The sequence below is a fragment of the Ambystoma mexicanum genome, chromosome 1q (assembly GCF_040938575.1).
Source record: "Ambystoma mexicanum isolate Mex_15411 chromosome 1q, UKY_AmexF1_1, whole genome shotgun sequence".
Taxonomy (NCBI): Eukaryota; Metazoa; Chordata; class Amphibia; order Caudata; family Ambystomatidae; genus Ambystoma; species Ambystoma mexicanum.
In genome coordinates this window covers 802,111,201-802,138,889 of record NC_090922.1, presented here as the reverse complement: position 1 = coordinate 802,138,889, position 27,689 = coordinate 802,111,201, and the positions used below count along the sequence as shown (strand labels likewise).

Here is a 27,689-nt window from a genome sequence, read left to right as displayed (position 1 = left end):
GCCCAAGATGTAGATAGTTATGCAGCGCAAGACTTTCCTAGCACATTTCTTCGATGAGCACACCCAGGCTCTCAAGTCTGGCAAACCCGCCTCCCACTACCCAGGTGTCCAGCTCAAAGACAACACCTGTGCTCACTCGGTCAAGCCTGTCTGCCCAACCAAATTTGGCTACTCAACCATCAGGGGAAAAGGTCTCACCCCTCAAGGGCACTATATGACGAACCAGATCACACGCACCTTGCATATCCTCTGACCTTTATGAGCAGGAGAAGATGAGTACTTAGACAAGGATAACCCTTATTATGACAAAGTCGATGCAGGGGAAGATCAGGATGACAGTCGTTGTGGGCGAGACCAGCGTGGTATCCACATCTGCGCAAACTGCCGATGTGCGATCCCATCAAGCTCCCGTACAAGGACTCAGCACAGGGGATAACCATACACCCACAACCTCACTCTTTGAACCTACCAGCCTGGCTCCTGAGGTCCTAGATTTCTGTCACCTTAATCTTCCACAATGGTCCTTCAGATTGTAGATTGTTACAGCCTTCTTGACATTTACTTTGTGTATTATAAACCACTTTGTGGGTTTACTGGTATTCCTAGGTAAATATGCCTTGCAGAATGCTTTATTGGGGGAGCCAGTTTGATAGGCCTGTGGTATGTAGTTTTATTTGTGGCTAAAACCACCAGCACGAGGGAATTACAAGTGTGGCAACTGTCAGCTTTGCAAATATTCTGATCATGGAAAAAGGAATCACATAATTCATCAAATGCAACAGTTATTATGTAGTATACAGTATCCGATGTGCATGGAACAGGATATATATATATATATATATATATATATATATATATATATATATATATATATATATATATATATATATATATATATATATATATATATATATAATAGTACCATCAGGAAACTAAAAATCAGAATTGACAAGCACATCCGAGCAATTAACAAAGACATAAGATCGCCGCCAGCAATACACTTTTTAGCTCGGCACCATATACAACAGCTTGATTTACAGAAACTTTTTTGGCATCACAAAGATAATTGCTCCAGCAAGAGGAGGCAATCTGGAACAGCTATGGACTCGTGTTATTCTGGTTTGAACTCGGACCAGGAACTTTATCACTTTCTTTGAACTATTCTTTTTTGATACTGATTCACCTTTGAGGAACAATTTGGTTCTTTTTGCAAATACAATATGAATCTCTGTCATTAGTATTAGTATGTCGATGTACATAGGTCACACATTTTAGGATGTTCAGCATTCCTCCAGGAAAACCATTAGGGTCTTCGTTGTTGCATTACTGTACAATATTGTGCATTTATTGACATTGTGCTTGCACAAAACATCGTCACGGCATCACGCACGTTTATGCGATGCTGTCATTGCGTCGCATAAATAACGTTTGTTTGCCAGGAAAAACATGGCAATTGTACCATCGTGTTCCATACTGAAAGCAGCATCTTGCTTTTAAGCTAAGCACAAGATTGAAAATGTCTTACCATGTTACATAGTATACAATTATTTTGCTTAAGACAAATAGGAAATCTACTGGACCACTTAAAATTATAATAACTTGTCTTTTGACATAGGGAATTGAATTTGAATATATTGGTTTACCACTGGCCCTGGCCTTCATATGAAAATTAGTGAGTATACTTCTCTTGAGTGACATTCGATTATAAAATGAGTATTTTAATGTGTCCCCACAACACTGTTCTGCTTGGTTTTGCAAAACATGATCTTCATCTTGACTCTTAAATTCTTCAATTGACCTACACAGTTAATAGAAATGAATGTGTAACCACCTTATCAACCCCAAAAAATACTAAATACTGTACCTCCTGAAGAACCACCTTACATGACAGGTGGGGAAACACGTGTCAAGGTTCAGAATTTGACAAAAGTTTTTGGCGTGAAGTTAAGCATTTGAAATAATGGACTAATTAGGAATCCTCGGTGAAATCAACTGAAGTTCAAGGTTCTATGTTTGATACAATTGGTGGACACTTTGAAACAACCATTGAATGATCAGTCAAAAACAATTGAACATTTAAAAAGCAAAATATTGGTGGACACTCTGAAATAATCAGTGAATTAAACTGATCAATTCAAATTCCTACCTGCGTTAATTCTTTTTTTTAACCATCAAAGTCGGCGCAATTTGAGACTTGTATTTTCGGAAGGTGGCATTTCACCCTTCCCATTGAACCAGTCATTCTTTCTTATCAATTGTACAAGTAATCCTGTCATAACGGATTTCTCTTTGCAAAGGTTCTTTACTTTCTGCAACTATGAGAATACATTTTAAGGCCTTGTTAGTCCTTCAGATTGTAGATTGTTACAGCCTCCTTGATATTTACTTTGTGTATTATAAAACCAGGTTTGCTGTTATACCTAGGTAAACATGCCTTGCAGAATGCTTTATCGGGGAGTTGCCTGCCAGGAGCCAGTTTGATGGGCCTGTGATATTTAGTTTTATATTTCTTTATAACCATCTGTAGTATGCTGTGTAACTGTAGTTATTGCGTCCACTAAAATGAGGTCACAATATACCAGTTATGTTCTATTAAAGAGCATAGATGCCTTGATGCCTGTGTGCGCGATTGTGCTGAATGATAATTTTCTTTAGCATGGCTATGAATGCCTTTTCAAACTCTTTATCATCATCTGTAGTTTTGCGAGTATCTGACCTTGTTTGAAACTGTATTTCAAAGAGTTTCACACTGATTCCATCGGAGATCTATGAATGTTTCTTAGGGGCAGGGGAACCCCCTTCGCTGTCTGGTATTTTAAAAACTACTTGACGGTTTTGCCCCAAACCAGCAAAATAAATCACTTTTATTTTGGAAAATGTTATCCATATCCGTCCAGCAAGTCCAATATTAATAGTTCTTAAGTAAAATTACTGTAGTTATTGCGTCCACTACAGCAAAGATGGCGGGTTTTCAAGTCTGAAAACTGCTCAGGTGCTGCAGTACACCAGTAGAGCTACATAATGTTTTTTTGGGACCGCAAGCATCCCCTTATCTGTCAAATATTTTTACTACTGGACGGATTTATCCCAAAAAAGAAATATCTGCAACACTTTGTGACGAAGATGTTTCTGATTTGAAACCGGCTGGATGGATTTGTACCAATCAATACACAGTAGCAGTAGAATTTGGGGGATATTCTATTTACACAGGCTTCACCTTAACTATGTGGTGGCGAGCGTGAACACGCATCACATCTAAAAGTGAAAGGCAGAAGTGGGATTGAATGTGTGCTATTGATAGAAATATATAACCTCTTGTTAAAAGTACTCTTTACCACAGCATCTGTTACACCTTCAACACTTGAACAGACACCTCCTCCTGTAGCCAAATCATTTGTCTGCCTTTTAACAGCTTCACTGGAAATTGACCTTCCTTACCTTTCCCGACGTAGCTCATAGGTGTGCTGTCTGTTATGATGAGCAGCAAAAATGGAGGCTCACAGCCATCTGACATGACGACGGGTCCTGCTTGCACTGCCTTTTCAAAATTTGGTGGCTGAAAAATAAACGTGGTGCTTTGTTTTTAACAATTTAAATGGGAAGTTAGTGATAACATTTAATGCTGTTTAATACACTATACTTTCACTTCCAGAAACGCCTTTGCCTTAATTGTCTGGGGTTTCTACAGTCGCAGGAGCATTGTCCTCAAATCGTTGCATGAAAATGTCTATTGCTTCCATATCCTTGTAGATCCGCAATCATTCTAGTGCTTCACAACATCCACGTACAGTGGTACCCTGAATCTCTTGCTCTACTGAGTCGATGGCTGCCTCAGTTTCCTGGTTAGCTTCCTTGTCCCATTAGCAGGTTTTGCTGGAATTGTGTGGTCAACGGTTAGTATTTAATATCGATCGCCCCATCTCAGTCGTACTTATCCATTACTTGTGTGCTTTGCATCTGCCAGGTCTTTGTTTGCCTAAAGGTGGTTTCAGTTTGATCCATGGGCATTTTTTTTTCGGTTTATAGACACATTTTTTTTTAAAAACTTTATTTTTGTTGCACATCACAGCTGTCACATCACGAATTACATATATACTTTACAACTATGTTATATTCATCCAAATCCGTATCAATTGTTACCAATTGGCATCGTAATTTTAACAGTTAATGGCCTGGGCGTACATTTATAAGAGTATATATGGGAAGAAGTAGGGCACCACACAGGGTTAAGACACCTTAAAGTTCGTTCGCACTGTTATCATCAGAGCTTTCTGAATCCGAGGAATTTTCGGTTAGGTACTTCCTGAGCGGTGCCCAGATGTCCTTTGGTTTGCATGGGGTAGGTAACAGTCCCACATACTTTTCCTCACATTCATTCACATATGTCAGTGTGGAGAGAAACTGCTCCAATGTCGGAGGCTGTGTACTTTTCCACTTCTGCAGGATGCATTTCTTAGCGACTGCACAGGCGACATTGAACAGTCTCCTAATTTTTTCGGGCACCTTTCCGATGTCTCCAAACAGGTATTTCGGGGGGTTAAGATTAGCAGGGATTTGTGTAATGCCTTCTAGGGTTGTTGCTACTTCCCGCCAGAATTTTGCTATGAAAGGGCATTCCCAGTACATGTGGTAGGAGTCTGCGCCGGGGGTGTGGCACTTTGGGCAGGTGTCGGGCACATTGGTGTAGCACTTCGCCATTTTTGCCGGGGTGAAGTGTAATCTGTTCAGGATCTTGAACTGTATTAGTCTTAAGCCCGCGTTTAACGATACCTTTTTGGACAGGAGACAGTATCTGGACCATTTTCCCGCCTCGATGACAGTGCCCATATCTTTTTCCCATGCTGACTTGATGGTACTCAAGGCGTCTGTGTGGGTCTGGACCAAGGTATACAGTTTGGACACCCCTATGCCAGACTGGGAGTGTAAGGATTGAAAACATGCGTGCTCTGGAGGTTCGTCTGGAAATGTGGGCCAGCGCTTCTTGAACGCTGCTTTCATTCTGTGGAACTGCAAGGTTTTTAGGGGAGTCTCGCCGACCGATTCTGCAAAGTCTTCGGGAGTTACAAATTTACCGTTTGGGAACATGGATTTCATTGTGAACTCATATTCTGGGAGCCAACTTCTTTGAATGCCAGTATCGTATGTGGGTGCGATGTCTGGGAAGTTCCAAAGCGGAGCTTGTGAGTCATACGGGACATCTATGTCCAGTCGCTTGATGATAGCTTTCCATGCTGTGATTGTGCATGTGGTTGGGTCAAATTTGCAGTCATCTGTGTCTTTTCGAGTAGATGACTGAGCGCAAGTCTGTTGGGCGGACTGAGCGGCGTTCTATGGATACATGTGGTGTCGTGTCCAGGGGGTTTTGCCAGAATTTCGCATATTGGGCTTGTGCTACTTGCCAATATAGTTCGAAGTCCGGGGCTGCGAAGCCCCCCTTATCATAAGGTTCGACCAACTTGGCCCAGCTTATCCTGCTCGCCCCCCCCGTTCCACACAAAGGTTATAACCATGGATCTGAGGTTATCAAAAAATGATCTGCCCGGCCAGATGGGGACGTTGCAGAAAATGTAAAGGAGCTTGGGCAGAACAGTCATCTTGAGCACTGCAATACGGCCAGCCAGGGATATGGGGAGCTTAGCCCAGATCTGAAGTTTTGAATGTATGTTTTGTAAAATGGTCTCGTGATTATCTATATACAGGGAGGCGCCGTCACGGGAGACCTGTATTCCCAGATAACGAATGTGTGCAGGAGCCCATGCTAGTCCATGTGTGTTTGTGGGACAGTTGGTGGTATCGGTTAACGGGAAGATTTCAGATTTGGTGTTGTTGACTTTGTACCCCGAATGTAGGGTGAAGTCGTTTATTACGGCCAGTATGGGACCCAGATTTTTCTCAGGTTCTCGAACATATAGCAGAGCATCGTCCGCATATAACGAGATGGCCTGGTATTCTCCTGACATATATATGCCTCGATGTTCCTGTTCTGCCCTCACTGCTGCCGCCACTGGTTCGATTGTTAAAGTGAATAGTATGGGAGAGAATGGGCATCCCTGTCTAGTCCCTCTGTGTAGTGAGAATTGATTGGAGAGCGTTTGATTAGTCAGTACCCTGGCTTTAGGAGACGAGTACAGGAGCCTAATACAACTGGTTAAATAGGGGCCAAATCCAAATTTATGGAGAACCTCAAACATATACATCCAGGAGACTGAATCGAACGCTTTTTCTGCGTCCAGGGATATCGCTACTGCCTGTGCTTGAGGTTTGATCTGTGCTAGGATGCAGAACAGTCTGCGCAAGTTTAGCGCAGTGGATCTCGTGGGTATAAATCCACATTGGTCGGGGTGTACCAGTGTGGGCATCTTGGGGAGCAGTCTATTTGCAAGAACTTTTGCGTAGACTTTAGCATCCGTGTTTATCAATGACAGGGGGCGATAAGAGGAGCGATCATATGCTGGACGTCTGGGCTTCGGGAGTACTGTTATAACAGCTTCTGTCATCGAGTCCGGGAGCGAGCCAGTGTTAATGGCTTCCTCCCATACACGGGTGAGGACAGGGACAAGGATCGTTGAGAAGGATTTATATAGCTCGGCACCTAGCCCATCAGGTCCCGGGGTTTTACCTGAAGCTAGTGTTTTGATGGCTTCGGCTATTTCGTCACTGGTAATTGGCTGCTCAAGGATCTGGTGATCTGCCAGGTTTAATTTAGGGAGGTCAATCCTGCTCAGGTATTTGCGAATTCCTTCTTGTGTACTATTATCACGATTGGAGTATAAGTCAGTATAATAGCGCAGAAATACATCATTTATTTCTTTGTCGCCGTTGACAACTACATCTTCCTCTGTCAAGATGCTCGCGATTGGGGTATGGGAGTGTTCGTTACGGAGCATGCGGGCTAAGAGGTGGCCTGCTCTGTTGCCCTCCCCATATCTGCGTGCTCTGATGGGAATGGCCATGTACTGCTGTTCCTTAGTCGCCAGATCATTGAAGGTATGGAGCTGTGCATTGATGTCGGCTAGGGTGTGTCTGTCATGTGTCATGCTATATTCAGTTTCGAGTATTTGCAGGTGTGATTCTATAGTGTCTAGCTCGTTCCTCACGGCTTTGAGGAGACCAGTCGTTTTGGACATCAATACCCCTCTCACCCACACCTTAAACGCCTCCCACACAGTCGCCCATCTGTCTACGGAGCCATGGTTCATGAGGAAGAATTCCTCTATATCAGTGTGGAGAGTCTCCACGACATTCGGGTCTTTTAATAAGTTGGGGGACATTCTCCATCGTCGTGTTGGGCGGTCTATGCCAGGGAGCAGCGTGGTCAAGGTGATCGGGGAATGGTCTGAAAGCGTGCGGGGAAGGATTTCGCATTGTTCCGTGTAGTTAACCAAAGGGGACGAGATAAGCCAGTAATCGATTCTAGATTGAGTGTCGTGCACTGAGGAGTAAAATGAGTATTTCCTCTCCGTAGGGTGAATGCCCCTCCAGGCATCAGACAGGGTGAACTCTTCGAGGGCATGTCGTATAACATTCGCCGCTTTGGTGAGGGTTCTAGGTCTACTGGAGGACCTGTCTAATGTAGTGTCGAGAATGGTGTTTAGATCTCCTCCCCAGAGGATCCAGGCGTTAGTTGTGAGGCCTATCATAGCAAGGAGTTGTACATAAAACTGCGGGTCGTCATTATTCGGGCCATACGTGTTAATCAGGACGAGTTTTACCCCGGCCAGGCTAACCCAGACCACTACATATCTCCCCTGTGGGTCTGTCTTGCATTTGTCGGTGGAAAACCCCAAGGAGGGGTGTATCAGTGTGATGACCCCTCTACTCTGTGAAGAATATTCCGTATAATGTCTATTACCACCCCATTGCCGAAGTATTTTTTCGTGTGTAGACTTCAGCGCGTGGGTTTCCTGAAGCATTACAATATGCGGATGGTGCCTGTTGATGTAAGCGCCTACCCTACTAGCTTTTGCTCTGTTATTTAACCCCCGAATGTTCCACGTGAGCAGTTTCAGGCGGAGCCCCTGGGGTGTCTTAGTGGTTTGTGCCATTTGTGGTCATGATGATAACATATAAAAGTGTGAATAGTTCTGTAAGGAGGGGCAGCGAGTGAGCCAGTGAGTGCACTTTTAACCTAGCGTAACCCATAACCACTAATGTAAGCTGTGCATTAAGTGCCCAACAGGGGCATCCAGAGGCCTCAACAATGGCCAACAATACCCATTGGCAACCCATATCCCACCCCCACCCACACCATCGCACCCAACTTGATGATGATCCCTTTACTCAGTACTAACTTGTGGGAGAACCCAAAGGTAGGGGTCGTGTACCGCAGCAAGACCGGCCACATACAAGAATTAAGAGCAGAGGTGCGTCTCTACCCCAGTCCATTGCCATACAAAGTTCACATGTCCGCCAGACTCACTGTGTACTCAATGTGAGGTGAATGTTCAGGTTACACCGGTTGTTGCAAGTCATCATGTTCAGCGCCCTGTCTTCCAGGCGGTAGAGGAATCGAAGCCTCCATATAGGATAGGGCGGCCGCAGGGGATTCGAAGAAATGTGCTCTTCCGCCATGTTGTATTCTAAGTTTAGCTGGATAGAGGAGTGCATAGGGGACCTGTCGCAGCCGCAGTTGACGTTTAATTGTTTCGTAGGATCGTCTTTGAGTTTGGACCCCTGCTGAGAAGTCCGGGTAGACGTGGATGCGATCATTTCCAATCTTTAGGGGGCCTTTCTCTCTGGCCAGCCGCAGGATGGTGTCCCTGTCTCTGTAGTTTAACAATTTCGCTATGACAGTGCGGGGTGGGGCCCCAGGCCTAGGCGGCGGCACGAGGGAGCGGTGGGCCCTCTCCACCATAAATTGAGACGAGAAGGCCTCTTCCCCAAGGAGAGATTTCAGCAAGTCTTCAATCCGAAGTTCCATTGGCCCCTTACAAAACGATTCAGAGAGGCCGACAATACGGATGTTGTTCCGCCTGGAGCGAGACTCCAAATCGTCGCATTTACTACGAAGCGTGTCCATCTCCCTTTTCAGAAGGGTAATGTCCTGCGCGTTTCGCCGGGTAGAGTCCTCATTCGAACCAATTCTTCCCTCTGCTTCAGTGATCCTGGCACTTTCCTTGTCCACTCGGGCCTTCAGTGAGCCTATTGTGGATACGATATCGTCTAGTTTGACGTTTATAGCCAGGAATCCGCTCTGGACCGTGGTGAGCAGGTGGTCGAATTTAGAGTCCTCCGACAACGGAGATGTGGTGGAGGGTGGTGTGTCAGAGCTAACAGAAGGCGTCTGCGAGTTGGTGAACGAATCCATAGGGCCGGTTCTTCTGCACTTATTCGAGTTCTTACCAGGCATGTTGTGGGGTAAACAGGAGTTTGATGTTAACGGCTCAGCGTGCCGCTGGAGGGACTGGCGGCACCGCCCCGGAGCCGAGCCGCGGCGGGGCACAGTCGGCCGATTCCAATGCAGGTATGGCCCGTTGCGTGTAGGCCGCCTCTCGGACACCGCTGACGCGAGTTATAGAAGTTATAGAAGAATCTCCCCAGCCCCACCCCGGGGCGGAGGGCAGGCGCCGCGACAGGCCTACACCAAGCCAAGCGCCAGGACCGTCGGTACCCGCGATCTCCGGCGGCGCCGCTCGGAGTGGTGGCGGCACAGAAGCACCTCTCAGCGTGTTGTTTTATCGCTTTCCCGCGCAGCGGCGCAGAGCCAGGGCCCACAGTCCACCAGGGTTCCTGGATCGGCACTCAGGAGCTTGTCCGTCGACCTCGCGCCCGCGGCGCCGCTCGGTCCACCCTCGTTCTCTCCGGTCTCAGGGCCGCGCCAAGGGATCGATTCCTCGCCTCGTATCGAAGGATCTGGTTTAGGAGACCGAGTCGCAGCTCGGCGGATGACTGTTCACGTCCACAGTGGTCTCTGCGTAGGGGTGTCTGGGCGGTCCCAAGCCGCGGTTCCCGCGCGATAGGCCGCGGAGCCGCGCGGCGGGCAAGGCGAGCGAGACCACGGGACTCACCCGTCCGTGGGCTTACAATGTCCGATTTCAGCCAGGATTTTCCCCAGTGGAGTCTGGGTGTGGCGGGAAGCAGCTCAGCTAGTCTGGGGGTTCGGCGCACTCTGGTTCCGGATAAAAAAGTTAACAAGGATTCATGCCGGAGTGGAGCTCCTCGGCTATGCGGCCATCTTGCTGCGCGGTAGCCACGCCCCGGTTTATAGACACATTTGTGTTACAAAGACACCAGCTGTTCTCTCTGTATATAAATTATACCCCACACCACAGCACATGTTCCCGACGCAGACAGCTGATTGGTCTCTGGACTTGGTTAAGTCCCGGATCCCCTAAAAATTTCTAACTTGTCTTTTGGACATGCCCTGCTGCTGTTTGGACCAGCAGGGACCGCAAGCTTGCCTTTGGCCTACATACCACGCTGTGGGGATATGGCACGGTTGTAGTGTTGCATATTTTAGGCCAGTAAAATGACCCTAGTAAAATTAAAAGTTAAATTAAAATATTTTAAAAAAATGTAAGGAGATTCAGAAATGTAATACAAAATATCATAAATGAAATTTTAAAAAATTAGCTAAAAAAGTAGCGGGGGCAGGGCCTCATGACCTTGGATCAACTCCTACAGGACCACCTTTCATTGCTGTCATGCAAAAGATGATTCTAAATGTAAAGTGTCAACTGATTTACCATAAGAGGTTTGAGATTCCAGACATTGAAATGTCCGAGAGCTGTTGTGCTTTTTGTGACCTAGAAGAGCCTGCTTAGCAAAGTAAGAACTAGTAGCTGCTTTTAGTCCCTACTCATATCTTTTTAGGTCCCTGAATACTATGACTGAAACACTGTTACATAAAATGTATCTAGATGTTGAGCCTGGGTGTCCTGGCGGCACCTGCACAACTGGAACCCCGTTTCATTTGTTATGTGAATGCTCAGACAGTTGTTTCAGTATTGTGGGAAGACCTACTTTGACATGCATCTTTTGCCGAGTGTAGGTTCCACTGGATCCAATGGCCATTCTGTTTACAAGTATGTGTGCTGGTGGAGCAGAGGCAGTTTGCTGGACTTGATCTTTATCTCGTGAATAGCAATGCAACGGATGTGTCCGGATGAATTTGGGATCTGGTGTACTATTGAAGCTGGGGAGAGTGATCCGTGATTTTGCAAACAATATCGAGACATAAAAGTATCTATGTGTTTATAGAAACAGTTGTTGAGGACTCTTCCCATGAGGATGGGTTGTATTTAGGTTGACGGGTAATTGTGAAGAGAGCATGTTGGGCATGGGCAGCCTCGTGGATGTTGCTCAGTACAAGGGAGTATTGTGGACTTAACATGAGATACATTGGGAGGCAAAATGTCAAGTTGCAAGCTACTATTCTGGCATTAAGTCGCTCACCACCTCAATTCTTCCCTTGCATAAAGCACACCATTTCTCAATTGCGGAGAAGTCATTGACTAGCCATTACCTAGTCTTCCCTTAAAGAATCGGTGCTTAGAGCAAATGAAATGATTAGCCACAAAAAACAGAAATCCAAGGTTGTTTGAACAAGGAAAATAAAAGAGCAAAGGGAGTAGGTGAAACGGATAGAGTAGGTGAAACGGATAGAGTAGGTGAAACGGATAGAGTAGGATAGGGGCGGATGGAAAGGACAGTGAATGGAGTGTATATATCTCTATCTCTTATTTATGCTATGTATATTCTATGTACCTGTATCCTCATGTTATCTGTATCATGTTTACCCTATCCATCCTGTCATTTTATATACGTATGCCGCTATGTACGCCCCCTGTCCTGCTCTCGTGCTTGGTGGCAGGCGCTTTACCTATAACCACCATATCACACTACTACGCTTACCCTCTCCTATAGACCATCATTCAACTAGAACACTGCTATGCTATCACACATTCAGCCTAGCGGTTCTCATACAAACATGACCCCATGAACACCTCATCCTAATAAAATACAGCTAGCTGAGAACATACCGGCTAGTTAAGGCATCTCCTCCGGCCTAACGCAGCCAGAACTCAGTCTGGGTCTCCACCCTCCAGACTGAACACATCCAACTGATTTCCTCAGCACCACTTACCGCTAAGAAGCAGCGATCGTGCAACAACCACACCAGCTGTACACATCAGGTGCGCCCACGCACCATACGACACTCTACTGACTTGAGCTGCGGTTCCTGAGGGTGTTCAGCCTGCTAGCGCTTTGAGGTCCCAACAATGATACATAAGGCGCTATAGAAATGCCAAGTAACATAACATAACATGTACAGTTTGAGCCAGAGATACTCATTTGTGCAGGTGGCCCTGCAGGTAATGCAGTGTGACCTTTGAAACATATATTGGCAGTATATTGAAAAAAATGTGGTTTGTGTGATTAGTTTTTTTTTGTTGTAAATGTTATTGTACTTTCAACAAATACATTCAAAGCATAACCAAAATGGAAACAATATATAGCATCTACATTTATAAACATCGAAACTATATACATTCCAACCCCCCCAAGAAGTCAAATTCACATCCAAACTTAAACCAATAAATGAAATTTACCCCATATCTTGTTAAGTAAAGGAATTTTCTTATCTCTCCCATAGAACACTCTTTCCATCTCCGTCAATATATGCATTTCTTTAATTCACATTAAATAGTGACTGGGTTAGATTATTTCCAATGTCTTAATCGGTTTCTTTCCAACCATTGCACCCCCAAAAAAGCCATTTTCGCTGAGATATAGACCAATCTCCCAACATGTCGTCACTACCAAGCACAATGGTCTTGAAATCCATAAAAAATCATCCAGTATATTTTCACAAATCTTGTCGAATTCAAACCACAAACCTCTCACTCTTGAACAATCCCACAACATGTGCTCCAATGTGTCAACATCATGTACACATGCCCAGCAGTCAGAGCTGTCACTTAGTCCCCTCTTCATTAGTCTCTCGGGTGTCCAATATACTCTGTTTATACTCTGTTTATGATCTTAATTCGATAGGATCTTTCAACCAACCCCAGTGAACACAACTTGACATTCTCAGATATGGGACCAATGATCTTCCGTAAAGTCCGTCCCAATCCTGACACCACTCCAACCTCAATGAATCATTTCCCTTCTAATTAGACACAATTAGTCTATATATATATAACTGACCAGTCACTCACTCCACAGTTCCACCCAAACATGTCCTTATTAATCCCATCAGCCACATTCACCTCACCCACTGCCTTTATCTTCCGATAGTCTGCCACAAAGAAATTAGAAATAGCAAACATATTTTGTACTTCCCTAGCAGTCATCCATTTCCCACTTTTGAAAAGATCCGCAATCCATTGTACACCAGATAGAAACCATTCAGGCCAGAACAGAACTTTCCCCTCATGGTTAATTCCCGGATTCAACCATGTTGAAGCACTAGGATCCCTTAGTGCATCAAAATCCAAATATTCATTCAACAGCAACCAAGAATTTCTCAAACTCCTAGTCAATGGGTCCTCCACCCCCGATCTGAATGGTTTAGTTGTTAACAATGCCCTTGGAGATAACAGACCCATATAACTAGATTCCGCACACTTCCAATCATCATGCTCTGTGTTAAGGAAGTCGAACAAAGTCAGTGACACAAAAGCCATATGATAGAGAGGCTCTGAAATTCGGGACTCCCAATCCACCCTTAGACAATGGCAATTGTAATTTATTCAATTTTAGACGTGGAGGTTTCCGATCCCATAAGAAATCTTGAATGGATCTGTCCAAAACAGATCAATATTTCTTCTCAATAATTCAACGGGATCATACATTTATTCTGGGAGTCGACACAATTTTCGACACATTTACCTTCCCCCAAAGGGAAAGATGCAACAAATTCCACCTCTCCAGATCCAATTTGAAAGCACTACATCCATTGAACTTTCCTGTTTTATAATTTGCACTCCCGATTTTCAATTTTTACTCTTTAATGCAGATGGAATCACTCTTTGGTTTCTGAATTTGTTAAAAATTGTAAAAAGCAGAAATTCACGGCTTCTCTTCAGGTTGTCAATTATGCCTTGCAGGCCAGTGACTGTGCAAAGTAACACAATGTGCTATAAAGTTATTTATTTGACATTCTTTAAATGGCTGCAGAGATGTTTCTTATTTCGGCATAAGGGGCAGCTGTTTGTTTTTTATGTGACAGAGTATTTCCTTAATGTCCAAGAACCCAGCAGTTTCACATTTCAGGAATCAGTGCTACGTTTTTAATTTGAATGCAGAAACGCACAAGTTGCAATTTATTCTTATACAGGGCAAATATAAATATGCAGAAACGCAGATGAAATGACAATATAAATATGGATGAATACATAAGTAAATGTTGAAAAAATAAATACCATAAAACCGGAGGCCTTATTTATAATCTGTACCAATAGTCCTAAAATTAAATTCCTTAGATCAGGGTGATTATGACTAGTTGAACTTTGACCTCAGTAAAGCATTCTATACTATGTCAGAGCTGGGCAATGCTGTAGACCTGTGGAATGTTGCATTGAAGGTGACAACAGTTGTACTGTAATAGTAAATGGAGACTTTTACAAGTGGGGCATTTGTTGAGCCTTTACCGGTACAGGCAATAATAACATATGTATAACCTGGTAGCAGCAATTAATGGTTCAGTTGTATAATTTGCTGAATGCACAAACTTGGACAAGAGCGTTAACTCCACAGAAGAGGGAAAAGGTTCAGGTGTTTAGAAAGACTTAAAACTTGGGCTGTTTGTAAAATAGTATGATTCAAATGTAATGTCTCTTGCACCAGGATGTTGTCATTTCTGTCATTTAGATACCCTTGAGTGGGAGGGCTAAGGGCTAAACAAGGCTAAGGAAATGGAAGCGGTCCTACCACTTCAATTACACATACTATAGATCATCTATGCAGTAGTTCTTAATAAATGTGGCTGGAATTAGTCAGTCCACCGATTACCCTACAGCAACGATGGAGACTGGTTATCCAAGTGTAGGTGTATAAATTGCTCCAAATTGTCATACAGTAAGACCTTTTCAAAGTTGGTCAAAACACTTTTATTGGTGTTTACCATTTACTCCTTAATTGGTAGAAATGTTTTCTTGCATTAATCACAAGATTTCTTTTCAATTTTTCTCATGATGCTATTAACTACTTCCAGCATTTTTTTCTGAACAGTTACTTTTCTAAGACATTACAAACAAAATGTACAGTTGTGATACAAACGCAAGTAATTTTAAGTTAAATCACACATACTTGTTATCACTTCATTGCTGGTACTTACTTTGTCGCTGTGAACCAATTATCCTCACATGGAACTAGACACTTTTAAACATAATACCACATGACCTGAATGAATGTCATGTTTTTCTGCAGATCAACGAAAAGACCAATCCCAGGTCTACGTTGAGGTGGGTTTTCCCTGGATGTTTTATGGCCAATGAAAGGTGAAAGTTATGTCTATGGAAGTTTCTGCTGCATTGAAGAATGCCTTCTTCTGGGCCTCGGATTGTGTCTCTCTGGGAAGAACGGCACCAAGATGTTTAAAGTATAGTGAAAGCTGAACAGTGAATCTAAAGGGTGGGTTTGTGCAGGGTTGGATGCATGGTTATTAACTAAAATATTAAGAAATGTTTATTTTTCTTATTAAAGCATCACTGACCTTGTGGCAGCCCCCCAGAGGGTGGCGCAGTGTAGGTATTGTTCCTGTGGATAGGTTAGTGGGTATCGGGACGCTGTGTGGACCCCAATCCTAGTGGAATTTCAACATCTGGCCAAGGAGTTGCTCATGGTCCTGTGTAAATGCTGCAAATGGGAGAGATTGCTGCAAGTGTTCCACTTGCATTGGAGAAGCAGTGTATTTGAAGTGCTAATGGCCATTATTTGTAGTCACAGGCATGTTACAAACTGGAGGGGGGGGGAGCTATGTAAAAACTGTACAAAAAGTATTGGAGAAGACAGAAGGACACCTACCTTTGGCGTGCTGGTAGCAGGTGCTGTGTGATGGGGCACTCTTGAGTTGGTACATGATTGGGGCCACAGGCCCCTAGACAAAATGAAAAGTTGGAAGTGAAGGTTGTGTTGTCGCTAAAATGAACAAAGCGCTGTTGTATAGGAGCAGCAGAAGGACTGATGCCGTCAGTGTTCGATGCACTGGTTGTTGCTGGGGCAACGGTGTAAACCTACATCAGCTCGCTCATGCGCAGGGAGAATGTATACTCGCTCCCATGGTAACCCATTGATGTTTGATATCCACAGGGGGATTGTGCAGGTAAGGCTCTGGCTTGCCATGGCTGCCGTTTTGGTCACTGAGTTACATGGTGGATACAGATTGATGGCAAGCGTTATAAAAATGCTTGTGTTTGTAGAAATGCTTGTAATACGATCTATAGACCTGGAATGGCTCGGCAGTGTCAGATGGGGGCGCGCAAGCAGCAGGGGATGCAGAATAAGGCCCACAGTGAGTGCTACCTGCGGGACTAAATGAAAGGCTGGTAGTGTCTTACAATTTATTGCAGGGCTAGCTGGTAATCCCCATAGATGGTGCTGATGGCATGTGCTCAAGAGGGCATTCGCAGTGCATGATCTATTGTAAGGGCTCCTGATGGTGGCCTCGTTCAAACCTGTGCTTATTGATTGTAACTTAAACATCCACCAAGCCGCTTTGTGATTTAGTGCATTGCTGACATTGGTCTGGTTTTCAACTTTGTCCACCACCCACCAGCTAAAATCGTCCAGGCTATAGTGGTACTCCATAATATGAGAGACCAAAGGAACAGTTGGAGACTTGCAACATATCCTTGAGCTGTGTTCGTCAATCCTCTTGTTGACTTGTCTGGTGGTTTGGCCTACATACCTGAGGCCACAGGGACTTTCTATAATGTCGATAACATTTATGCTGTTAAAGTTTGAGAAGTGCCGTAATGGCCAGGTTTTTTCAGAGATTTCGAAGCCGTCTTGGTGAATTTGCAGATGGAGCACATGCCACACGTGTGGTGTCCTGATATGTCTCTAAGATTCAAGAATGTATTCCTAGTCTTTTTCTTGGTGAGCTTGGCATGGGTCAAGTATTCTTTGACATCTTTAGAACATTTCAGAGCCATCGGGATAAGGTTTAACTGGAATGTTATGTTGGATAAGAGGCCAACATGTTTTAATAATCTTTGATTTTGGTCGTGTCAGGGCAAAAAGCTGCGTCACAATTTATGTTGTCTTGGCATTGGGTTGCAAAAAGTGTTTCTCTAGGAGTATGGACTGCTCGCTTGAAGTTGTTTCTCAAATGTTTTTTGGGATATCCTCGCATCTGTAGCCTGGATTGCTGTAGTTCGGCGTGGTGTCTATATTGGGCCATCTCAGTGCAGTTCGTCCTTATCCGAAGGAATTGACCGTATGGTAGGTTATCTCGGCGTGGTGTCTATATTGGGCCATCTCAGTGCAGTTCGTCCTTATCCGAAGGAATTGACCGTATGGTAGGTTATCCTTAAGGTTTTTTGAGTGCCTACTCTGATAATGGAGCAAGGTGTTCCAGTCTGTACCCTTCTTGAAGAGCGTACAGGCTAGTAAGGTCCAGGAAGGTGGAGGTGGGATTGCTGTCAAGCGTAAATTGGTTTTCTGGGGTACAAGAGTTATGCCAAGTGTGGAATGTCTTCAGCATTGTAGGGTTCCCTTTGCAGATGAAAATGTCATCTATTTATCTTCTCCATTTGCTGATATCGACAAATGGGTTAATTGTGCTAAGGGCATAAGATCTTTCATATTCTGCCATGTAGATGACCGCAAGGCTGGGTGCAAATGCTGCCCCCATGGCAGTGCCACAGATTTGTAGGTGGATGTCGTCAAATGTAAAATAATTCTGAGTAAGAGCTAGTTCCAAGAGTTCCACTTTGAAGTGTCCGGGTACGGTTTTTGTTTTTTTTGTTTTTTTTGGATCATATGGTTTGTACGATGGGTCCTCACACATTCCAAAGCTGCCCCTTGTTGGATGCTCAAATAGAGCAATTTTGGATCATATGGTGCGTACGATGGGTCCTCACACATTCCAAAGCTGCCCCTTGTGGGATGCTCAAATAGAGCGATTTTATGTTTGTTGTAGTCAAAGTGTTTTCAGATGGATTGTATGGAGTATCTTTGAAGACTTGAATGGTGGCCATTGTATTGCAGAGGTAGGATGGGGTCTGTTGGCTCGGGGGCTTAAGGAAGTGGTCTATACATTTACAGAGAGGCTCTAAAATACACCCACATCCAGAGACAATGGGGTCTGCCTAAAGGATTGAGCGCATTGTTTTGAAATTTTAGCTAGTACGTGCCATCTATGATAAATATTGGCATGAATGTTCAGAGAGATTGGAGCTGGCATGAGGATGTGCATAGATGTAGTTTGACTGCTCCCCACCAACTGCTCACGCACAGGGCAATGGTTATTTGCTACCCTCCCATCCGAGTTGTCCTCCCAAATGTCAACAAGCTGCTGTGAGTTGTCATGGGGAAAATAAACTGCGGTTTTGGCTTTAATGAACACAGTGGCCAAGGATAGACTGGATTCCCAGAAGATCTTGGCAATGGCTAAAGAGGTGACCCATCTTCTGAGCAACAGTGAAGCACATCTGGCTTTCTCAGGGTACCCAAGCAGTGTCATTGAGGTGTTTTGATGCTTTCTGTTTGGGAACAGTTGTCGGCACCATGTTTGGGGTTTGCTGCATGGTCACTGTGCTTGGAAGCAAAGACAAGACTGCATGTTTGTGTTCTATAAAACACAAACTGACAAACCTTTAACAGTTATCATTTTTCATACTCTGCTGTTGGAGCCTAACCTCCACCCCTGGGGCTAGGTCGGGTTTTGCGACAGTGAATAGTGCTGTACCAGATGCGAGATTCAGGAGAGAGTTGGATCTCTAAGGTTAGTACAAGAGAAACCATGACCCCCCCAGCGCCTGACTGGAGCTATCCAGAGTGTCTAGGAACTAATTCTTATTAGCCTTGTGTGTATGATAAACATGAAATGTTATGAAATATTTCCCCACTTTCATCACTAAACTAAAAAGCAATATTCACTTACAATATGTTGTCTTTTATACTCCTAAATAGGGGCACATTAAAATTGCGCTCACTCTCGTTTAGCATTTATCTGTTATCTCACATGTAGGTATAGTCCGAGCATTAAAAATAGTATGGTTAAACAATGTACGTTTCCCAATATTAGCAATAAATTAGTTGAATAGTCAAAACGTCTTACTCTGTCTTCTTAATTGTTAATGTTAACCAACAACAAATCGCCAGTGTGTGGATAGTCCTATAGTAAAACTTAATCCTATTTCTTCGCATTAGTGGTGCTTTCAGGATTGGTGAGACGGGGGACTGGTGATGTTATACATACCCCATTATATGGAACTGGGTAAACTGTCAAAAGTTCATGGCTTCTAAGGGCAGTTAAATAAGAACAATATTATCACTATCTAAAGCCCATGGGTTAAAAATGGTTAATACATTTTATACCCCACCACCCAACCACTTCCTCCTGCAAGGTTTCCTCTCCGTCCTTTAATTGACCCAATTATCCTGGCCAAATAAATAGTAGGGGCATCACATAAGGATGGGGAGCAGGTGCAAGTGGATCTAAGTCACCTGGCCTAAGCCCCGCCCACCTGGTGCTTTCCTGCCTGCCGCTCTTTTTCACCACTTAGCAAGCCCCGGGCACCTGGTGCCTTCCTGCTTGCTGCTCTGGTTCCCTACTTAAGGAGCCCTCCTGCTTCTTTTCCTTTGCAGATGGGGGAGCAGGTGCAAGTGGATCTAGGTCACCTGGCCTAAGCCCTGCCCACCTGGTGCCTTCCTGCCTACCGCTCTTTTTCACCACTTAGCAAGCCCCGCCCACCTGGTGCCTTCCTGCTTGCTGCTCTGTTTCCCTACTTAAGGAGCCCTCCAGCTTCTTTTCCTTTGCAGATGGGGGAGCAGGTGCAAGTGGATCTAGGTCACCTGGCCTAAGCCCCGTCCACCTGGTGCCTTCCTTCACCATCACTGTCTTGTGGCCAATGCTGGATGTGACTTTTATGGACTTCATTCACGGTGCGTCACTCTTTCTCAACTCTCATGCTGGGCTTCCTTTGCATCTTGTACTCATGGTGGCCCTGAATCATGCTGTTCCCATCTTCATCTTGTATCCTGGCTTGCAACATTATGTGTTACTACTGACTTCTGCAATTGTATTCGTTCTCCACTCTTGCTTCTCCACTCTTTTTTTGACTGCTTACTCTTTTCTTACCTCCTTTCCCTTCTCCCTTTTCCTATCTGCTCCCCTTACTTTCTTCTATGCACTTACTCTATCAGAATTGTCCCTGGACCTAATATGATAGCAACCTCGTCTGTTTCCTCCACCCTCCCATTACTGTTTTTCCTCCCCACCACCCTCCAGCACTATCTGAAATGTCGTCAGGCCTAGTACAATAGTCACTTGTTTTGTTCCTCCCCTCCCTTTCTGCACCCCTCTCCATCACCTTTTTGTTTTTCTCCGGCTCTACCAGAAATGTCGTCGGGCCTAGTACGGTAGTCGCCTGGCTGTTTCCATTTCCTTCCCACTCTCCCCCTCCCTTCCTTATCTATGTCTTAGCTCTTGCACTATCTGAAATGTCGTCAGGCCGAGTACGATAGTTAATTTCACATCCTTGCTGTTCATGGCCTGTAAGAATGTGGTTGTATTTTCCCTTGTTCCCTCCCTTGCCTTGAAGCGCTTTGAAACACATTGTATATAGGTGCTATATAAATAAACTAGCATATCATAATAATGTTATGCTCTGTGCTGAAACTCTGTATCCCAATAAACTCGGTGTTTCTCCAAAATAGGGTTAATTGAAAGGCTTACCCAACAAACCTACATCATGGTGTCAACTATGGAAAAGAAACATGTTGCAAAAATGGTTAACAAATGACTTATTTCAGACCCCAAAATATTGAACAGTCAAAATGAGAATTGGGGGGGGGGGAAATGTCTCTGCCACATTTTAGGACCATTAGCAGATTTACAGTCTCAGGGTGAAGGCATTTGAAAGCGGTATTCAGAGGTTTAAGTGATTTGGTGAGAAGCAGCAGTTTAGTTTTACCTCCAAATTGTTGAAGCAAATTTTACAAATTAGAGTTTGAAAAAATTGACAATGTACCAACTGTAGGATCATTGATGGAACATATGCCATGCCCCATGCATTAAATTAGCTGCTTACTTTCTCTTGTACAGAAGTCCAGCTTGTGAATCAGCTTGGTCCACCAACTGTGCCCCCTTCTGGCTTCTTCATGAACCTGACACCCCCCCTCCCACCCCCACTCTCGACTGCCTCTGGTGCTGGTATGTTCTACAGCTCTGTGGGCCAGCTTGTGCATTTATAGTTTGAGACCATTCCTATTTCCTCTCCAGCCAATCATGACTTGTGGCTGTTTGTGCTTTAATTACTAGTTTTCATCTTTGAAGGTAGCCGCAAGTCAATTTCCCATTGACCGACTTGCAATTGATATCAATAATTAAGAGTGCTTAAGTAAATCTGCTCTGTAATCTCTGTATCCTCGACAAAATTATCCTCTTCTCGCCTCCCAAAATTGAGCCCGCCCACTATCAAAAACTGAAGTTGCCAGGAACTCTGTTCCCCATATAATTTGCATTGATTTGCAAAATCACTCTAGATTTGCCTCTGGGTAACATGTACAAAGTGTCCTCACACCTACTCCAAACTAATTCACAAGGAAAAACGGTCTCCAAATTGGAGGCTTCATGTTAAACCTACATAGAGCAATGTTAAATCCTGTGGCATTTGGCTCACGATTTTCCAATATGATAACATTGTCTTCTGAAAATGAGTGTCAACTACATGACATTGTAAACCAGCATTGGCAAAGTCAACAATTTTGGCTTCTGTGTAGGTATGGGATAGGCATTTGATAGGCACTGGTTTAATGGTTCTACCTGGCCATAAGATTGCGACAGCTGCAAAATGAAGCAACTACCTTTGCATATCATGCCTATCTGTCAAATGCATATCTATTTAATTCTGCAAGCAATAAACGTTTGCTTTGTCTGTGCTTGTTTTTAGCTGGACTTCAGTGCAAGGAAGAGATATAAATCAAGTGGCAGAAGACCCACTGGGTGAAGACATTTTATTACACCAGTAGCCATTTGCAGCTGCAATAAGCCATTCATTATTGGCAGACTGCTTAGAAATGACTCTGCCAGTCTAAAGTCTATCGCTTGCTAGGAGGAGCTCAAAAAGATTCCAGGAGGATGTGTTTTGGGAGGTTAGGGCAGTTGGTGTGACTGGCTATTTGCCCACCTAAAGCTCATGGTCATGCTAATCCCGATGTCCAAACGCCCACAAGCTGTGTCCCTCCTCACATATGTCCCTCTTACATGCACTCACATATAATAGCATATTATGTTTGATAAAATATAGCTTTGTCGTGTTTTGGAATCCTGCGTTTTGTATCGTAACATGCGAGGAACAGATAATGGTAGTTGAAAGAGTATTCCTTCCAGCATTAACCCTGGACCAATGTATTCAGTGATATGCAATCCATACAGTAGTAAATCAAAGCCGCTTGTAGGTTTTCATTTTCTGAGCCAACTCCAAAGGATAAGTCCTCTAAATGTAACAGCTTTTATTATGTGAACACTTTGCCATGTCCTTTGCAATGGATCCATGTTTAGTCTTGCAACATCAAATGCAATTGAAAAGGTTTAAAAATGATTTGTTACCTGTGTTAGCAAATACGACATGCCATACTCAGTAGGTCTGAACTCGCATATGTGGATATGCATTTTTGTTAAAGCTTGTCCGCCAATGGGCATGAATACACATTGATCTCAGATGTTATATAGCTTGCTTTGAATTGAGTTGTTCAATCACAAGCATATTAATGCAGTATATGACCCAAAAATGTGCGATGGGCTGACCAGTATCCTTGACAACTTTGCTTAGATTCCAAACTGGGTCCTACAGAGGTCTGGACGTCGAGACAAGCTCTGCAGGATCTTTACCAGAAGATGCTAGTAACAGACCTTGAGTGTGCACTGGACAAAAAGGTGGAACAAGACCTGTAAGTATTACTATTCTTTGAGACAACTGATTCAGGGTTTTAAGTTTACTGTTGGTGGTCTGATGCTTTGTATATTGCTAACAAGAAATGTTTGACAAAATACTGTTTCTGATGTTTGTTAATCTGCTTAGAATCACATGCTGTGCATAGGTCCGACATCCAGTGGTCACTGCAGAGTTTTGCATTTTGTTTTTCTAACCAAAGCACCCAGTTCAGTCAAAGAGGCCAACGTTGTGGCAAAGGAAGAGGGCGCGGCTCCAGTCCAAAAGGCCCCACGCCCAATACCAACAAATGACCCAAAGATTCGGGTCCCCTCCCATGCATCCCCGGTCGGGGGCCGGCTAACATTGTTCCTTTCAGCATGGGAGGGAATAACGTCAGACTGCTGGGTATTATCCACCATAGCCCACGGATACTGCATCGAATTCAACGGTTCCCCAAAATACAGACCCCCACGGAACCGGCGCATGACACCGGAACACCTCACTATTCTTCTTCAAGAAGTAGAAGAGCTACTGAAAAAAGAAGCTATAGAGGCTGTCCCCCTATCGCAGGTAACAGAAGGTATTTATTCAGTGTACTTCCTTGTACCCAAAAAGGATTTAACCATGCCCCCTGTATTAGATCTGCGTCCAGCGAACAATTTTGTCAAACACCAAAAGTTTCGTATGGTAACCTTGCAGGATGTAATCCCACGGTTATCACAGGGGGATTACATGACAACACTAGACATGAAAGATGCATACTTTCATATTTTAATGTTGCCAGCGCACAGAAAATACCTCCGGTTCAAGATAGAGAACAAACACTACCAGTTCAGAGTACTACCCTTTGGGATAGCATCTGCACCAAGGGTATTCACGAAAGTACTGGCAGTGGCAGCGGCCCACCTGCGCAGATTATCCATCCCGGTTTACCCGTACCTCGACGACTGGCTCATAACAGGGGATTCTTATGAAACATGCTTCTCCAATACCCAAAGGACCGTAGACCTTTTGTCCCAACTGGGCTTCTCCATCAACGAAAAGAAGTCCAGCTTAGACCCCAGCCAAATCAAACAATTCCTAGGGGCTCTAATTCGAACAAAGGACGGCCTCGTCTTCCCCTCCGAGAGGGTCCAAAACCTGCTGTTTCAGATCCCCCATTATGTGGCAGGTCGAGAGGTTACGGTACGCAAAGCAATGCGTATGTTAGGGATGATGGCGTCATGTATTTATTTGGTACCTCACGCGCGCCTGCGCATGCGCCCAATGCAAGAGTGGCTCTACAGCCAGTGGTGTCAGGCCAGCGGACAATGGGACGATCTAGTGGTGGTCTCGCAGGCCTTGGTTCTCTCGCTACGGTGGTGGACAAAGGAAAACCTGTTATTAGGGACACCCGCAGTGGAAGCCACTATAACCACAGACGCATCCCTTACAGGATGGGGGGCTCACCTATCCCATCAGACTGCTCACGGAGTGTGGACTCCGAGCTTAGCATCCAAACATATAAACCTGCTGGAACTATTAGCAGTGTTCAAAGCACTGAAAGCCTTTCAGGAACACTTACAAGGAAAGACAGTGATGGTCCTCACAGACAGCACCACAGCCATGTACTATCTCAACAAGCAAGGGGGCACTCACTCTCCAGGACTGTCCAAGCTGTCCCAGAATATATGGAAGTGGGCTCTCAAACACAACATGTTCCTACTATCACAACATGTACCAGCGGAACACAATCTGCTAGCAGACAAACTCAGCAGAGACTTCCCCCTACCCAAAGAGTACGAATGGCAATTGCAAGAAGACATCGTCTTAAACGTCTTCACGCAATGGGGTTTCCCGGAAATAGACCTGTTCGCAACCCTGGAGAACTCACAATGCCAAAGTTACGCCTCCAGGTACCCCCAGAACCAGTCCAAGGGGAACGGTCTGTTGATTCAATGGTCAGGGAAATTTGTTTACACCTTTCCCCCCGACTCCCCTCCTCAACAAGGTGGTGCACAAGATGCACCAAGAGCAGGTGACCATGATACTAGTGGCCCCAATGTGGGCCCGGCAGCCATGGTTCGCTCACTTGATGGAGATGTCCCTATCTCCCCCAATGAAACTTCCTTGCCCATACAACATGCTGTCACAAGACAAGGGCAGGACACTGCATCCATGCCCTCAGACCATGAACTTAGCAGCCTGGCTCCTGAGATCATAGAATTTGGACATTTACATCTCCCTCAGAGATGTATGGACATCCTCAGGGAAGCCAGAAAACCTAATACTCGCCACTGCTATTCTAGCAAATGGAAAAGATTTGTCATCTGATGTAGAAGTAAGAACATCAACCCGGTTGACTGCTCTGCCACTAACATTATTCTGTACTTGACCCATTTGATGGATTCAGGTCTAGTGTTTAATTCCATTAAAGGCCACCTAGCGGCACTTTCTGCATACACCACTTCCCAACTTAAAGTGTCGTGGTGGAAGATACCAGTTATGAAGGCCTTCATGGAAGGGGTAAAGAGAATACACCCCCCAATAGCTAGCCCAGCTCCCGGATGGGACTTAAACGTGGTACTTTCTAGACTCATGGGCACTCCTTTTGAACCCATGCACAAGGCAACTCTTAAATACCTCACTCTTAAGACTGCTTTCCTAATAGCTATCACCTCCATTAGGAGAGTAAGTGAACTACAGGCTCTTTCTGTATTAGACCCCTTCGTATCAGTTCACAAGGATAAGGTGGTTCTTCGCACACACCCAAGGTTTGCACCAAAATTAATCTCTAAATTTCATGTAAACCAATCTATAGAACTACCAACGTTCTTTTCAAACCCTTCCAACTTGGGAGAAAAAAGTCTGCATACACTAGATGTACGCAGAGCTGTCATGTTCTACATGGAAAGAACCAGATCACTGAGAAAGACTAATCAGTTCTTTGTCTCGGTGGCAGCAGGAAGAGAAGGAGATGCAGTCTCTAAGTCCACTATATCTAGATGGATTGTACAATGCATCACTCTCTGTTACACTCTTGCTAAGAGAGAACTACCCTTCAAGCCAAGAGCACATTCCACTCGAGGCACTGGGGCATCCATAGCATTCATTGCAAATGTTCCCCTTGAGTCCATCTGCAAAGCGGCTACCTGGAGTTCTGTGCACACCTTTACAAAACACTACTGTCTAGATGCACACTCAAGATCTGACTCCCAGGTGGGACAGGCAGTATTAAGACATCTTTTCTCTACTGTTCCTTCTCATAACACACCGCCAACTCTGGGTACTGCTCGCTAGTCTATGCACAGCATGTGATTCTAAGCAGATTAACAAACATCAGAAGACAATGCATTACTTACCGTAAAAGCATTTCTGATGGTTGTATCTGCTTAGATTCACATGCACCCACCCTTCCTCCCCGCTCGGATGGAAGGAACATAGACTTCCTTTTATATCTCTTTTCTATACTCGCACACGTCTAGAAGGCTCCCTCAGGGCAGAAAAATACAAACAGAGGGACCTCGACGCGTGAGGGATTGTGGGTACAACGCACGTCACTATAGGGATAGTGTTACAGACACGCCTTGTCGACGTCCCCTTTTCGACTACGAAAAACAAAATGCAATACTCCGCAGTGACCACTGGATGTCGGACCGATGCACAGCATGTGAATCTAAGCAGATACAACCATCAGAAATGCTTTTACGGTAAGTAATGCATTGTCATATTTTTCCAAATGCACAGTGTTGGGAAAGATTTCCTAATTGTAGGTAATTTTCCTTCCATGTGGCAACCCCTAAACTTTTTGCTGTTGTTTTTCACCTTGTTCTTGACTTTGCCAGAGAAGTGCAGCCTTCTGCCGCACTCCTCTGGGCTTTCGCTCCTTTCTTACGGGGAAACTGACATGCCCTTAAGACAGTCAGTACCGGGAACGCTGTTTCCCGTAGTTTCTTTTATCATGTTGCGGCTTTCGTGCAACATGACACAAGAGGGCACTGTATGCTAAGTTACAGCTCTCTTGGGTCTCTAGCCTTCTACAGGCCCTAGATACTCGTTTAGGATTGTATCTGATCGGTGATTCAGGGACGGGAATGGTGGCAGCAATCGTTTCTTGTGTTTTGAGCTCCTTTTGGCGTTCTAAGCGCGTTTCTCGCGCTTAACCCAAAATGGTGGCCTGGCTCCCAAAATGGCCAGACCACGAGGCTCCTTTGTCCTGTCCGCTGACCGTCTTGCTCCCTTCACCTTCCCCAGGTCGAGCCGACCCGGGGCCTTCCTTATTTGGGCATGTACTTTCCCGCGAAACACGGATGCTTTCGCGGGCTTCTACATGTCTTTTGTGTGCCTCCAGGATGTGGGCTGGGATGTCTGGTCCCAATACACATCCTGGGTGCCAGAGAGTCTAGGGTGGTGTGAATGCCTGGGACCACCGTGGTCCGTGATTGGTCCACAAATGGTGTGAGTGTTGATGAGCGGATCTCCCCTTGGGTCACCTCCGTTTTGGCGCGAAGGGAACCGTGGATAAGAGGGGGCTGGAAACACCACTACCATGTCGATCTCCTGAGTTCTCATGAACGAAGGAATACAGGAGCCAAGTATCCTGGAACCAAGAGGCTGGACCGAGGAATCGCTGGTGACCCGCTGAAGGACTTCTCCTCT

At 44.8% G+C, this 27,689-nt stretch overlaps 1 protein-coding gene across 6 annotated transcripts in view; it reads left to right on the top strand.

The window, feature by feature from the left end:
* Positions 1-27,689, top strand: part of SMG7 (SMG7 nonsense mediated mRNA decay factor) — a 1,316,737-nt gene that overhangs the window by 184,170 nt on the left and 1,104,878 nt on the right. For all 6 annotated transcript variants that reach the window (XM_069641403.1, XM_069641402.1, XM_069641401.1 and 3 more), the window contains exon 3: positions 22,950-23,067. In XM_069641403.1, the coding sequence (XP_069497504.1) occupies positions 22,950-23,067 (118 nt within the window). The remainder of the gene's footprint in view (positions 1-22,949; positions 23,068-27,689) is intronic.